Source organism: Apostichopus japonicus, chromosome 12 (genome assembly GCF_037975245.1).
Source record: "Apostichopus japonicus isolate 1M-3 chromosome 12, ASM3797524v1, whole genome shotgun sequence".
Lineage (NCBI taxonomy): Eukaryota > Metazoa > Echinodermata > Holothuroidea > Aspidochirotida > Stichopodidae > Apostichopus > Apostichopus japonicus.
In genome coordinates, this window is record NC_092572.1 from 26,673,437 (window position 1) to 26,689,353 (window position 15,917).

The 15,917-nt window shown below is 35.7% G+C and overlaps 1 protein-coding gene across 2 annotated transcripts in view; it reads left to right on the top strand.

Moving 5' to 3' along the window:
- The first annotated feature begins 762 nt into the window (after window positions 1–762).
- LOC139976817 (DNA-directed RNA polymerases I, II, and III subunit RPABC3-like) overlaps window positions 763–15,917 on the top strand; it is a 48,625-nt gene continuing 33,470 nt past the window's right edge. The window contains exons 1-2 of one of the 2 annotated variants that reach the window (XM_071985623.1): window positions 763–920; window positions 14,994–15,077. In XM_071985623.1, the coding sequence (XP_071841724.1) occupies window positions 848–920; window positions 14,994–15,077 (157 nt within the window). In that variant the 5' untranslated portion in view covers window positions 763–847. The remainder of the gene's footprint in view (window positions 921–14,993; window positions 15,078–15,917) is intronic. The other variant, XM_071985624.1, reaches the window with a different exon arrangement.

Sequence of the window (15,917 nt, forward strand, 5' to 3'; positions counted from 1 at the left end):
CATATTTGTATGGACTAGTTTAGGTTATTGTTGCTGGTACTGGAATATATTGCCTAGTGGAGGCCGTAATTTGACAGTAACTGTCCGGGAAGTTCCCAGTGAATGTGCGCGACCATCCTGCACTATTACAAATTTTACGCAGGATTATGAGGGATGGATGTACAATTCGCCCAGCAGATGCAAACCCTGCAGGCAGTCCGTATGAAAGTCTTGAATTGAAGAGGTAAGCATCTGTTGGTATAGGCTAGCTACCTAGGCTAGGTCTACTTAAAGTTAATATTCTAAAAAATACTGCAAAACAATTGATTTTCCGATCAGTTAGAAAAATAATTACGAATGACCTAGGCTAAGTCAGGAATTTCCAAAACGTAGAATTCGTATGGCGTATTCGAATTTGTGCGCTAACTTTCGTAATATTTGTCTAGCACCCACTTTACTGAGGTAGCATAGGCTAGGGTCTATCCTAAGTATTACCTTAGATTATCCTAGGCTAGGCCTTTCAGCAGACTACGCTTTCGGAAATTTAATCACAACAAAACCAGAACTAGGCCTGACTTGTCATGACGGCATGATTTGTAAAGGTTCCAAATTAAGCCCAGTGTTGAGTAAATTTGTGTTTCTTGTAATATTTACCGTTTTTAGTACCGAAAAACATTAGTTTTGCAATCGGAAAAGAAAAGTCAATAGGCTTAGAAGCGTCTCGTCGTCAAGGTAGAAAGTATGTGATATTGAAAAATGAGAGGGCGCCATTGACAAAAGGCGAACAACAACAACATGTGTAACATTTTGCTGAATGCTACCCTACAGTTGTGGTCCTTTCAAGTGAACGTAACCCTATTTCGCGACAATGTCTGGAGTGTTGTTTGAGGATATTTTCGATTGCAAAGACAAAGATCCTGATGGCAAGAAGTTTGACCGAGGTAAAATGACCCCTACATTTGATTTTATTTTTGTAGTATTGGCAATCATTACCCAAAAGTGCTTATTTTGTTGAACGGTTATGAGTCATGTGGGCGCCATCTTCAGTTATTGTTAGGCTATCGTTAAGCCTAGTTTCAGTCAGTATTGTCGAAATGAACGACATTAGGCTTCCGAACCGGTTTGGACATGATTTTTAGGTAACAATTAATACATCGCTTGTTACATTAAGAAACGTACAAGACCTTTATCGCGCTGACGGGATTATTCCACATAAAACTACTATATGCATAGCCTAGACTAGTGGCTAGATGCTTAGGCCTATAACTTTGTATAAAGTATAGCCTAACAACAAAACACCTGTCCTGACTACCCTAAGTATTGTAATTGTGTCAAAATCCTTTACTAGCCTAACAGTAACAAATTTATTCATTGACTGAAGTGAGTAACAGATGTGCAGTTTTCCGCTAAATAATTTGAGTATGACAAGACAACCCCTAGTAAATAGCCACCTTAACGATTCCGTTGTGCTCAGTACTGGACTTCATCTAAGAAACTAACATTAACAAACAGGTTCTAGGCCAAGCCTACATCCATCTTGTCATCCTAAATAATTGTTCTGCCTCTTGGCTATGGAAAGGGAGGGGAAGCAAAATAGGTATACCTAGTACAGTAGTTTAGGCTAGATCTTTCTCCACAGCCACTTTGCAAGTAATAATTTTAACAATCCAGTGTAGTAGAATTTAGATGGTCTCCTAAAATTTGCCTAGGGGCCAAGGTAATGTAACTGTAAACAATAAATATTTTGCCAAAAGAAACATTCTTCTGAGCTTTATACTGTAGCATAGGTTTTAACAGCTTTGAGGGTTACTCAGTGGTGGTGCAATGTATGCATGCAGTCATATGCTTGGTACAAGATGCATTTGTAGATATTTTATACTGTATGTACTGTAACTGAAAGAAACTCAGAAACTGGCTTTTCCTGTCAGGTACATTTAATCAAAATTCTTAGTTCAACTAATAGACGACCATATGTGGCTTCATTTCTGCTCATATTTACTGTAAATAGGTTATAACTTGTATTGGCTAACCTTTGATATATAGCATGGACACTTCGAAGTTCGGACACCTAAGCCTTAAAACACCCCAAAACTATATCTATTGGTATAAATCACCTGAAAATATACTTGATATGGTGGGAGAAGTGTGTTATTTTACGATACACGGCCAAACTTTCTTTCCTGCAAACTGTTTTCACGTTGTATTCCAAGAAGATTCTTTGTGATTGTGGAACTGTTATTTCTTTGCTAGAGTATTGCGAAGTTCGGACACCCGGTCCCACAGTGTGGCGCTGGTGATAAAATTGGTGGCGCAGTTGCTCTTTCAGTAATTATAACAGACTTCATAGATCTCTGTTATTTTATTGACAAATATGTAAGTACTTACTTGCACACGGGTCATTTTGGAGAGAAAATAACTGTTGCTTCGTACTTTTTGGTGAAATTTGGCTCTTCCTGTAGGTTGTCATGGTGAAATCGTGTATTTCTTAGGGGTGTCCGAACTTCGCAGTGTTCCGAACTTCGCAAAACTGACTATACTAGGAAGATAATTCAACCAGACACCTTCCAGTGAAGATATATCAATTGACCTTCTTTGGGAGAAAGTTATACTGCTAGAACAAGAGATGAATAAATTGTAGACCCTGTTTAGTAGGATGCTTCTATGCTACCCTGGCCAAACCACATTGTGTATACTTTTGTCAGGCTATTCAGAAATTAATTTTAGCATTGAAAATTGTTGTGTAATATTTTTTAAGGATCTGAAATTTTTCTCTCTATATAGTTCCTGTGTAGAAAGCTGCTATATATCTTTACACTGGTATATTAACTCGACCGTTCTGTATTTTGTGATGCAATACTGGAAATTTTTATTCCCTGTTTTATTGACAATGGATAGGGGTATATTAGACTTAGCCTGTATATTTGCTACTTGTTTAATGAGGAATGGTAGCAATGTATACCTGGAACATTGTAGAACTGTACAGTAGCCTTGCGGGATGGGGGGGGGGGGGTGTTTGTGTCTATGCTCAATACATATTTATATACCACCTCATACCGGAAGCTGATGTATAAAGGTCATGGCAGTTAAGTTAGACTTGGAACAGAACGTACGAGCTTGGCATAATCAGTCAACGAATATCATCTAAATATATAGATCTACTTGAACCCACACTGTTGTGTTTGTCTTTTAATATGATTAATTGACAAGATCCAGATTGCACACACAACAGGGGGAGGTGAGGTTGGGGGGGGTGGGGTTGGGGGGTAAACCTGATAGAGCTGCACAGCTCAGGACTGCAGATTAGCGAAATATAAAGCAGACCAGTATGAGAGAAAAGTAACTCAAGTTGAAAAGTAGACAAGACAAGCAAATAATTTTTTTTTCAGAATGGAAGCATACAAATAAAAATAGAATAAAGAACAAGTGCCAGTCAAAAGGAAGGACTTAACTGAGCTGGCATGTCAGTACTGTGATAACAAAGAACATCAAATAAGTGAAAATTTGCCTGCTGGTCATAGTTTATCAATCAATCAATCGAATATCGATCCATCAATCAATCAATCAACACCATCGCTGGCCTGTTTTCACGATGTTCCGCTAAATAAGTGCTAGCTTCAGGCGAACGGGTATCAATTGAGATCCTGACATTACAGTGTTTAGTAAGTCAATAACTATATAGCGCCACCAATGTTTTCCTAATATTAACCAGATAAATATAACAGTGGATGAGAACCAAAATTTAGCAGGTTTCTTATCACTAACATACACCAACACCTAGGGAGTAATTTATTGTTCAAATCTTCTGTATATAGCATTTTCAAAGGCCATGAAATTTTCTCATTGAATACTGTTGTCCTGTGTAGAACACTGCTCTACATATAAACATCTCTTTATTTGTATGACAACTTGACCGTTTTGTAAATACACTAGCATCGTGCGATGCGATACTGAAAGAATTATTCCATGACCCAGAGGTAGAGATGTTACAGTCACCTTCATTGCCACCAAGATCGTGTCAGTTTGCATTATAATTAATTAATATCCTGTGTTTAAAATGCATTCAGGGGACCTTTTCAGCTGCAAGAATTAGAAGGGAGCTATGTACAGTGAGAGGCACATGTACAGTATGGAAAACAGATTCAAACAAGAAAAATATTCTGAGATCCTTGAAGGGGCAGGAAATAATTAGTGTTTCAAATTTTGTTTGTTACAGATTTAATATAATAATAATAATATTTGCCTTTTATATAGCGCTTTATACCAGCGATAGGTCTCAAAGCGCTTTACAGACGTTATATTACCCCTGGTCAATGATATAACCTGTCCCAGAGACAATCCCTTCAGTCGCAGCAGTTATATACTACGCCAAATGACAAGTTACCTCACAGGTACCCATTTAAGCCCTGGGTGGAGATAGGCAAGTGAGATAAAGCATCTTGCCTAAGGACACAACGTAATGAACTAGGCAGGAATCGAACCAGCAATCCTTGGATCATGAGTCCGACACCTTAGCCAATTGGCCACCACGCTCTCAGACTTGAAGTTCTAACTCTTAAATGAAAACTACGCTTCCTCGCTGTGCAAAAACGAGCTATAGATATCATCTATATCGAGTTATTTATAGCAATTTACCCACTTTGCGTCTCATTTTGAGATACGATACTGGATAAATTACAATTAGCATTGAAGGGTCATTATTGTTGCTCACAAATATTCTAGAGGGTTAGATAAATGGTCACCCATGCTCAAATTTCATCAAAGCATTCGGCTGCTATTCCGAAAGTCATTATCCGTGCACTGAGCTATATTTAATGTTCTTGTTTAATTATCCTAAAATATCTGGGAATAATATCAAGGATCAGAACCTGTAGGATAGTTACTTTTGGAAACCTCCAGCAATGTTTCTATTGCATGCATAAACTTGGGGCCAATACTGATGGCCATTAAGGGCTTCCTTCAACCTGAAGAGTCTTTTTCTAAGAGCCATTTATACACAACTGACCACCTCTAGTGCAAGAACACATTCTTACAGGCTTTTAAATATTGTGTATAAATAATATACTGTATTGTGTATTATGTTTAGATATTATTGTGTATTAATTTAGTTGTATCTGGAGAGATACTGTACATACGTGTACATGATGTATGCGGTTTTCCAAACATGTATCCACTGTATAGTGCACACTGTATGTGTAAGGATATTGAAAATCCTGGCTGAACATTAGCAAGTATAATACAACAGTATGGCAAAGACACCTTCATTTCTGTCACTAATTATGGTTCTACTTAAATTTACAGCATGTCATTAAAAGTACAGTATATGTAGCAGAAAATCACTGCACTGACATTGGGAATAGATTCATTAGTTTTATTTTAGCAAATGCCTTTTGTTTTATGACACTCATTTACCTGTACTGTGTTAATTGGCTGATGACGCAGAAGGTGTTAAGCCACACCCCCTGACCAGTACATACAGTACTCCTCATTTGATTGGTCAATTGAAGAGACACTCATTGATATTCTGTTGAGGGAGAATTTGAAACAGATGGATTTCTTTTCTGAAAGTGAAATATAATCTCAGAACAAGAGAGAGTCAATAAAATGGGCTTTTTAATGCTTTGGTCAATTCATCCATACAACAATTTACAACTTAGGGCAACTTTTAACACTCAAGTTGTATTAGGTACAGAAGGATTTTGAATATGTGACCAGTTGCATTAAAGGCATTGATTGCTTAGAAATAAAAACTGTGCTGGATTAATTTGCTGTTTCATTCTGGTCAAAACCAACATCCTCATGGCATTTTGTATAAATTAAAGGCGAAGATACAAATTTTGCAAAATTTGGTGACCGTAATTTGCGAATTAATGCATCTGGCAATCTCAGCCGAGTGAATGATTTCATCACAGGAATTTAACTCTGAAAATGTCTTTTTTTGTTGTTGTTGTGTGTTTCGTCCAACACGATGATGTACTGCATTTACCACCATGTAAGAGTGCATTAATTCAAAACCAAACCTGTTTTTCCCCCCCATTGGGTAGCTTCAAAGATAATTAGATAAAGTCCTTAAATTACTCATAGATTCCCTGTAATGTTAGTCACGTAAGTTGTTCTGAAAATGTTTTTGTGAATCTTAAAAATGAACAGAGTTGTCAAGGAAAGTTAAAGAAAGTAGCCATCAAAAATTGTTGTTTCTAAGCAGAAATTTTTTATCCAGATTTTCTGGCAGAGCTCTAAGTTTGTAGATCTTATGTACTGTTCGGTGCATTTTCTTAATGTCAGGGGGTGGGGGGGGGGAGGTGGGGCAAGCCTGATCGGCTTTGTTTCCTAAGGGTCCCTCTAAATCAATTTGAATATCACCATTGTACATACATTTATATATTTACATGTCACAAACATGATTTTTATCTGTTGTATTTTGAGATAGCGCCCTCTATTACTTTTTCTGGCCGTTACTTCATAAATGCAATGTGGACTGTGTGGGTGGGTGTTGTGGGAGTCACTTTCATAAGTGTATCTATCTAGGTATTTTGCATGACTTTGTTGAAATCACAAAATAATTAATACTGTCACATCTAAAGGTCAAAATTAAAGATGATTTTCATGTTGAATTTCACTAAGAGGTACTGTTTGTAAGTTAGGGTGAATCAAACAAGACCATTTGTCATATAAGTTTACCCACAGGGAAAGAACTGTTATTGCTCAGTGTGTTTCACCATTATTACTCACATATATACATGTATACATACCTTGTGTATTTCTTCAGTGTCAGTAAAATACATTAAAATTGTCCCAAAAGATTACTCAAAGCAGGCGTTTATTCCAAAAAAATTGTAGTGAGTTGGAATATATATTATATATATATATTATAATATATATATACATCTAAATATAAATAGATAACAAATAATATGTATATATAAATCATAAACAAAATCCACATTTACTCCAAAAGAAATATTATCAGAGAAAACCAGAGAAATAAGATATGACTCATAATTGACAAATATGGAGTAATGTTTTAGAAAATATATTGGAATTTTCGGTCCCTGTGGGACCTTTGTCAGAAATACTTGGCAGTCGAATGAAAAGTACAAAATGTAACAATGAAAGTATGACGCTAGATAAGTGTAAGTTGCATTGATGGAATTAGAACCAAATCAATATATAAATATACTATATTGAAAATTTGTCGAGGACACATGGTGTAGAATTACTCTCACATTAGGAGAATATATATGTCTACAGTGAGTTATTAGAATTAACGAATTTATTAAAACAATGGATTAGCTGGGAATAATCATTTAGGACTGAGAATGAGGAGCCTACAGTATGTGTCGTTAAAAATAGGGATGCACCGGATCCAAATTTACACATTTACACATTTACACAAAAGAAAATCATTAATAAGAAGTAGAATGTATGAAACAAGGAGCAAATCTTAGGTGAGGTTTACGCATATTATAAAGAAGGTGAAATTAAGACCCCATTTATGAGATTAAATATGACTTGAAGTGGTGTAATCTACATTCTTTAATAAAATAACTACAATATAATTGTTGACAAGCTTGATACAGTATGTAAATTTGTTTGCTGGAAAAATACTGAATACTACTGTACCTATGAAGTTTGTTTTAAAACGGGAAGCTACATTTCACAAATCTCATACTTTATACTGAATGAAAAGATTATTTATTTGGATCTTTAGAAACATTGGGTCAGACCATTGAGAAAATTAAATTAAACATGTTAAACCTAATTTTTCCTTACTTTGAATGTTTTTATTAATTTTTGGAAATAGTTTACATTGATTTAAGTTAATACCAACACCTTTTTAAGGAATAATTCAGGACAGATTTTGAAAAAGATCCGGCCGGAACCGGATAATTGCTCACTATCCGGCCGGATAGTCCGGCCGGACCGGATATCCGGTGCATCCCTAGTTAAAAACCTAAGAAATGGAATCTCGTAAACTTGATTTAGCAGTTCGATTTCGATTTATTTTAAACCAGTATAAATATAAAATATTTATAAATAGGCGTAAAGTGATTTCACGGCGAGCCATGCTAATGATCTGTGCAGTATGGTTATACTTCATTTGAATTAATACATAAACACCCCTCCTCCCCAAAAAAAAACAAAGAAGAGAAAAAACAAAAGAAAAGGATTAAAGTTAAGTCAGCACTTTGAGTATAAGTTTGAGCAAGTAACCTGATGGTACTGATTAAAAAGGGAAAGTAGAAGTAGGAAAATGCTGATGTAAAGTTGTTATCCTGCTAATTTTAGTAACTCCCTCCAGGCCAGCCCAGATGCTTTGTCTAAGTTGTCATTTCAATTAATCTATATGTTATGTTGCCTTTCAATTTTTTTTTGCTGAGTTAGAGATACCTAATAGCATAGAAGTAATAATTATGACAGTCATTAAAACTCGATCCAAATGTCTTTTGTGTGGTTGAAAACTTGAATTAGCTGTTTGCTTTTACTTTCCAAAGTCAAGGCTGAAAGTACATTTATTTCAATGATCTGCCAAAAGAAAAAAAAGCAGTATTTCTCATCAATTATAAACAAAAGTCTGTATAAACCATTTTGTAAATGGGGTTTCTTGAACTTAAACACAACTACTGTACAGACTTACTGTACTTGCTGGGTATAAATATTGGACATTTTAAATTTGAGAAAAAAATGAGCAAAGTTGATGAAACTTTTCGGACAAAGGGGAAAGGTCAAACAATTAATTGACGCGTCAAGAGAATTAATATTGACTGCTATTGTAGATAATATTTTCTTTCCTGACCACTCATTCGACTCTTGGTTTCAAAGAGTCTCATTTACGGTATGCCATATGTGTCAAAAATATCCCAAATAATATCAGCATGTTCAAAATTATAATAGCATGTTTAAGATAACATGAGAATGTCCAAAATAATATAAAAGTGTCCAAAATTATATGAGGAGCATGTCAAAATAATATGAGCATGTCCAAAATAATAAAAGAGTGTCGAAAAAATAATATAAGAATGTCCAAAATGATATAAGAGTGTCCAAGATAATATAACAGTGTCCAAGATAATCTAAGAATGTCCAAAATAAAGAGTGTCAGAAATAATATGAACATGGCCAAAATAATATGAGTGTCAAAAATAATATGAGCATGAATTCCAAATTAATATAAAAGAGGCGAAAAATAATAATAGAGTGTCAAATAAAATATAAGAATGTCCAAAATAATATAACAGTGTCCAAAATAATACAAGAATGTCCAAAATAATATAACAGTGTCCAAAATAATATGAGCATGTTCCAAACTAATATAATAGAGTCAAAAATATAATATGAATAGAGTGTCAAATATGACATAAGAATGTCCAAACTAATTTAACAGTGTCCAAGATAATATGAGAATGTCCAAAATAATATAACAGTGTCCAAAATAATATGAGCAGGTTCCAAAATAATATAATAGAGTCCAAAAATAATAATAGAGTGTCAAATATGACTATAAGAATGTCCAAAATAATATAACAGTGTCCAAAATAATATAAGAATGTCCGAAATAATATAACAGTGTTCAAATATGACATAAGAATGTCCAAAATAATATTACAGTGTCCAAGTTAAAATGAGAATGTCCAACATGGGAGTGTCCCAGATAATATGAGGATGTCCAAAATAATATAATAGAGTCGAAAAACAATAATAGAGTGTCCAAGACGATAATAGAATTTCCAAAATGACATTAAGCATGTCTTACAGTATAACATTGTAAACAATCAATTTATCAATAATCAACTTACAGTAATCACTAATCAGTCTGATATACTTCATAATACCTTGTCTCCCTATTCTCTAAAATTGTCTCCATTTTCAAAGATTTTCAATTTTTTTTAAAAATAATCCATCCCCCCCAAAAAAAACAGAAGGGAGACCAAAAACGAAAGAAATCGCATCCTTCAAACTAGATGACATTTAAATAATTAAAAGATCTAAATAATTATTTAATTCCCATTTCTTCCAACCAACCAGTTAGAAGCCAATTTGATTCTGTTTTTTTTTTTTATAACTCCTCTAAACAGAGCTTCTCTCGGCTCTCACCGCGCTCTCGCCGGTGGTATATATCATTATACACAATTACTTTTCTCCCACGCGAGTGGGCTATCTTCGGATCTGACTGCCGAAAAACTTGTCACTCGGTGAAAAAAATAATTGATGATGGGAGAGAATTCTCAGTGACTCAGGTTGAATCAGCTGAGTTTGAGATGAAGATGAAGACATGAGAGGACACTGCAGAGTTATATACTGTACATACTTCATACATCACCCGCACACCCTAACGAAAAAGTCACCAAATCTTCTTGCATCTTTGCTCTTTTCGGGAAGAGTCCTTACTCTTCCAACCTGCGTGTTTTGTTTTTTGGTCCTTTGTCAGTTTTTTGGCGTGATTATTCGGGTTAAACAATTTGCTTTAAAACATCTTGTGATTCAGCTGGTCTCGATTCGAGAGTCGATTTAATCGTCCTCCGACGTCGAAGGGTTTGAATTATTTGTCGTCTTTTTGTTTTACGGAATTTTTTTTTCGAAGAAACATTTTAATTTTTGATGAGACGAATTTGTGTCTGTACAAGGACTAATATGCTCAGTTTTCTGTAGGTTTGTTCTCTGTGGTTAAATTCTGTTTTCTTGATCATAATCGGACGAGGAGATCTCAAAGTTTTCTTTTTATCGGATCAACACCAAATAAAATATCTTCTATCTTTTATCAGCAGTGGAAATGACGTTTGTTTGATTAATTAAATGATGCAAAAATTCATTGTTTGATGGAATGCAGTTATGTTAATACCTACGTCACTCACGACGAAGTTATATACGTGATATGAGGGGCAAAAAAATCTTTCGATTTGGATAATAAATTTATATTTGGATCGTATGATGTGAAAATTAGAAAACGTAAGTATGACATCTTTTCCAAGCTATTTTGCATACATATTTCTTGGAACCTTGGTTTAATCTTTTTCATTTATATGCAGATAGTCTCAATTTAGACTGGCAATTTTACACCCAATTCTGCCCGAAGAAGAGGTCAAATTTCTTCTTTTTTTTTTTTTCTTTAATTTTTTTACATGTACAGTGATTTTCTTCCAAATATAGGTAAGTTGTTTTTATAGGCATTATAGTAATATATGAAGGCATTATTGTAATCTATATATATCTAGGCAATATTGTAATATAAATATGGAAGCTACCAGCTTTTGTTAGCTTTTGATGTTGGGTTTCAGAAAGAAATGTTTTGAAACTATATCCCCCTTTTTTTTTTTGAAATAGAGAAATTTAAAGCCAACTGCTAAAGGCTCCTTTAATGATCTTGATCTGTTTCCTCATAAATGCTGGTGAATGCTTTGCTAAGTTTGAACCATTTAACTACTGTATCTATGTATGTACAGTATGTATAGGAACAACATCAACAGGAAAAACCTCAATTCCAGGGTTGGATAAATACTCAATTTATCAGTGGTACATTGCCACCAAAAATTTATAAAAAGGGTGATAGCAATTTTTTTTTTCCGGGGGGGGGGGGTGAATGCTTCAAAAGTACTCTTCTGGGAATTGCGACCTTCCTGAACAATTGTAACTGCCCGGAATTTTTAAATTAGAAAGCAGAATTCTCAGATTGGTGATGGTGACGGAAATATGCCGATTAAAAGTTTATGACGTATATACAGTATGTGTGTGACCATTTTTTCACTTTCTAGCATATTATATCTAGTCTGTGACAGCCTAGAGTACAAGTGACACGTCACTATGTGACGATGACAGAATGAATACTCTTTCAAGCTGTGAATGTGGAAGGAAGACCGTATCTTAATTGAAGCACATTTTTCATCTTTTTTTTCTTGATTTTAATTAAATTCCTACCCAGCGAAAGAGTCCGTTGCTCTGAGATTACTAGTGATTCATATCGATAACTGTCATTTTTTCCCACCCCCCGAGCTTCCAAATTATACTCTCCTGATAAATATATATGTTACTTTCCTTTTAATAATGAGTTAACAGTACTTGATCTACGTGTTGTGAATGCAGAGTACAGTACCTAATTGTATATATCTGTGTAGTCCCGAGATGGATTTTTTTGTTCGTTGCGTGTACAATGCAGTCACTTCAGACTGCAACACTTCCTGGTTGTGCTATTCAGTGCTTATATATGGTAAACGGTACCTGTAACAAATCAAGGATTTCAATCTCAACGACGACGAGGACGCAGTTTTGAATGATGCCAAACAGGAAAGCCGGGGTCACCGTGACGATTTGCTACATAGAGTAAGAGGGTATAGTGACAATGAAGGAGACTTTTCCCTGGGAGGGATTGGTGTAAGAGGAAACCAATTTGCTGGTCTCTGACAAGTATTCTTTGAAAACGAGCCAGCTTGTTGAGCATGGACGGGGTCTTGTTACTACGTACGATTAGTCAAACGGAATATTGCTTTTGTTGTACAAATTTCTGCTTTGACCTTATAAGCCTGTACCTTGAAACAATACTGCAGATTGTACATGGCTCGCTCATATGAACTGTGTACATAACATGTACTGCATGATGTATGCACTTTGTAGCTCAACATACGGTGGCATCATGCATATAGGCTTGCAGTGGCACGCTTTGCCAAAGGGGTGGGAAGGGGGGGGGGGACACCAGGGGCCTGCAGCCCCAATGAAGTATGATGCATGAAATAAAAAACAAAGGTCGAGTTTTATTGACTATAATTTACTTGATTTACCTCCAAAATTTGGTTGATCTGAAACTGATATTTAAGTTCTGGAAATGAGGAGCAAAATGTGCAATGCTTAAGATAACGTGTCCCCCCCCTTGACCCTCACTAGGTGGACACCCCCTGGAATTCATGCCCACTTTGCATTTTCCACATCCTGTTACTTAATCTCCACACCCACCACCCAATTAAGATCACCACTCCCACCCCACAGTACAGTACATTACAGTACAGTGCTGTACATTATACTGTACTGCAATATACAATATAGTACAGTACTGTACAGTACAGTACTGTACATTACAGTACTGTGCAATTACAGTACAGTGCTGTACAGTACAGTACAGTGCTTTACAGTGCAGTACTATACTGTACAACACAGTATATTGCAGTACAGCACAGTACAGTAAATACAGTATGAGGATAACACTGATGACTGTTAAATCCTAAATTACTAAAAACTGCGCAACATGTTTGAGGATTGTGCCCCCATCTCATATCCAGGGAAACTGCGTCCATTCTCTCTGCATTTCATCACCAGCCTACCATTCGATCGGAAACGAATCAAACCGTCTTTCCACAGAATTGTTAAAATAAAATTCTGGAGAATCAGCTGAAGTGATTCAGCTAGTTGAAAATATGCTAGATTTGTGGCATGCTCCTTTAACGGCTAAATCAATGATATGACATCTGATATTACTGTATCATATATGGCTTAAACTAGATAGTGTGAAATACATGATCCATTGTGAGGTAATGGTGTACATGTATGTTAGACTTACTTTTCCCAGCCATTTTAATTACACATCTGAGCTTCAGATGTTTAAAAGTGACATTTCTCAAATTGGTATTTATAGAAAAAAATTACAAAACTGCATATACCTACTCTATGTATAGGACTAACAGCCTATAGATATATATACATATATATCCAAATTTTAAGTCTGTGCCTTAAGTAGTCCTTTTAAGATATTGCTGTAGTCGTAGAGCTCTATTGTATAGTCGGCTAACAGTATCTAGCTACTTTATTCATGGTCAATTTCAATAAGCCTTGTAGCTCTTTTAAGACTTTGAAATATTTTTCATTAATATTAATTGTTGTAAACTATAAATTTTGAAACTGTTCTTTTTTTTTTTTTGAATTTGTGTGTCTGGGACATGTTTATGTTTATACTGTAAGCTGTTTTCAAGAAACATTCGTAAAAGTAGGAAAAAACAAAAAGATGAATGAATTAGTCATGTATTCAAGGAGAAAATCTCTGTTAAATTGTGGAGTGTTATCTGCCCATCCAAGCTGACTTACGATGCTGTTAACCAGCCATGATCGTTGAAACTTGTTGATATAATGAGAGTGTGGCAATCATAAACAGGCATGAAAAATGCTGCACAATTAAAGAAGAATGAAAAGAAAAGAAGGCAAAATATAAAAAAGTAAAAAGTGCAACAAAGTGATAAAAGATTGAATTTATTGAATTTTACTATATATTTATATCCAAACGGACAGATGACTTTTCAGGACTGAACGATGTATGGAAGCCTTAAAGGGCTACTCGATGATTAACAATGCATTGTTGTATAGTTCACAGGGATTTTCTTATTAATCATTGAAAACCACTCCCCCCCCCCCTCCAATAAAAAGGGGAAAAAAGCATTATTGTATCTGCTTTACAGTGTGAGAGACAGTGACATTTGAAAATAACCGCATTCATCCCTGCCCCCCCTACCTCCCCCCCAAAAAAACAGTTTTGAGCATGGGTATGACATCACAGATTCACTTTGTCCCAGTAATTCACAAGGGCAGACATGCTTTGGTGAAAAAAGCTAAGTCTGCTCACTAAGTTGGAAATTATTTAAATGAAGTACATACAGTCGTCGGTCGTTTTCCATTTCCTCGACTTATAGTTTAAAGATCGATGTAGACTGCAGCCACATATACGCCCTTTGTTTCCCTTCGTGGGAAGCGTGTGCCGATTAACGGTGAACCTCTTTCCTAATCACCTCGGTGAGAGGTTAATCATGTACAGCTTTTGGCAGTTAAACAACAGCCAATTTGCTTTCACTCCGCTTACAGTAATAGAAGAGCTTTAACAGCCACCGAGAAGTGACTATTACTTTCGCTTCCCCTATAACCCCTTTCCATTGTTTCCCAGCCAGATGGTCTAGTGGCACAGCCTCTTTTGATCAATGTACAGTGCATTCACTCGTGTCTACCTCCCTCTCTATCTATCTATCTATCTCTTCTTTTTTTCCCGACAGTTTCCAGGCTCCATTGCGAAAGTGAGAGTTTCAAGATGGAACTCATATTAGATGTGAACACACAGATCTACCCCGTCGATATCGGTAAGAGGGAAAGGTCAAATGTTTCATGTTCAAACACGTATGTGTGTTTGTAGGCGTGTATGTAGAGCGTGGTGGCCAATTGGCTAAGGCGTCGGACTCGTGATCCAAGAATTGCTGGTTCGATTCCTGCCTAGTTCATTACGTTGTGTCCTTGGGCAAGATGCTTTGGGCACTTGGGCACTTGCCTCTCTCCACCCAGGGGTTAAATGGGAACCTGTGAGGTCACTTGTCATTGGGCCCAGTATATAACTGCTGCCGACTGGAGGGATTGTCTCTGGGACAGGTTATCATTGACCAGTGGTAATATAACGTCTGTAAAGCGCTTTGAGACCTATCGCTGGTATAAAGCGCTATATAAAAAAATATAAAAAATAAAAGCAAATATGTATGTGTGTATGCATGTAAGTATGTATGCAAGTGTGTGTATGTATGTATGTTTTAAGAACCCTTTGAAACCCTTTAAAAGAAAAGAAAAAAATGGAAAAAAGAAAGATAAAAGGTTTTAGAAACCTTTGAAAGTAAAAAGGAAACAAAAATACCAAAAGTCATACAGTAGATCTAAGAGCAGCCATTTTGAGCCGATTTTCGTTATTCCCTCTGAGTGCTGCTCTGTAGTCGAGACTATAAACTCCAATAAGAACATATGTCAGTTTTGACTATACAGTCAGTTGTCTGATTCCAAGTAAACATTAAAAATATATAGTAAATGATAATAATGTAAGTGATATGAGGCCTAGAAAATTAGGTTTAGCTATATTGGCTAACTGCCAAGTAGATTTAGCCATCAATTTGCCAGTAGAAAAAAAATAATAAAAATAGGCACTGGTATTTTTTTTTTCC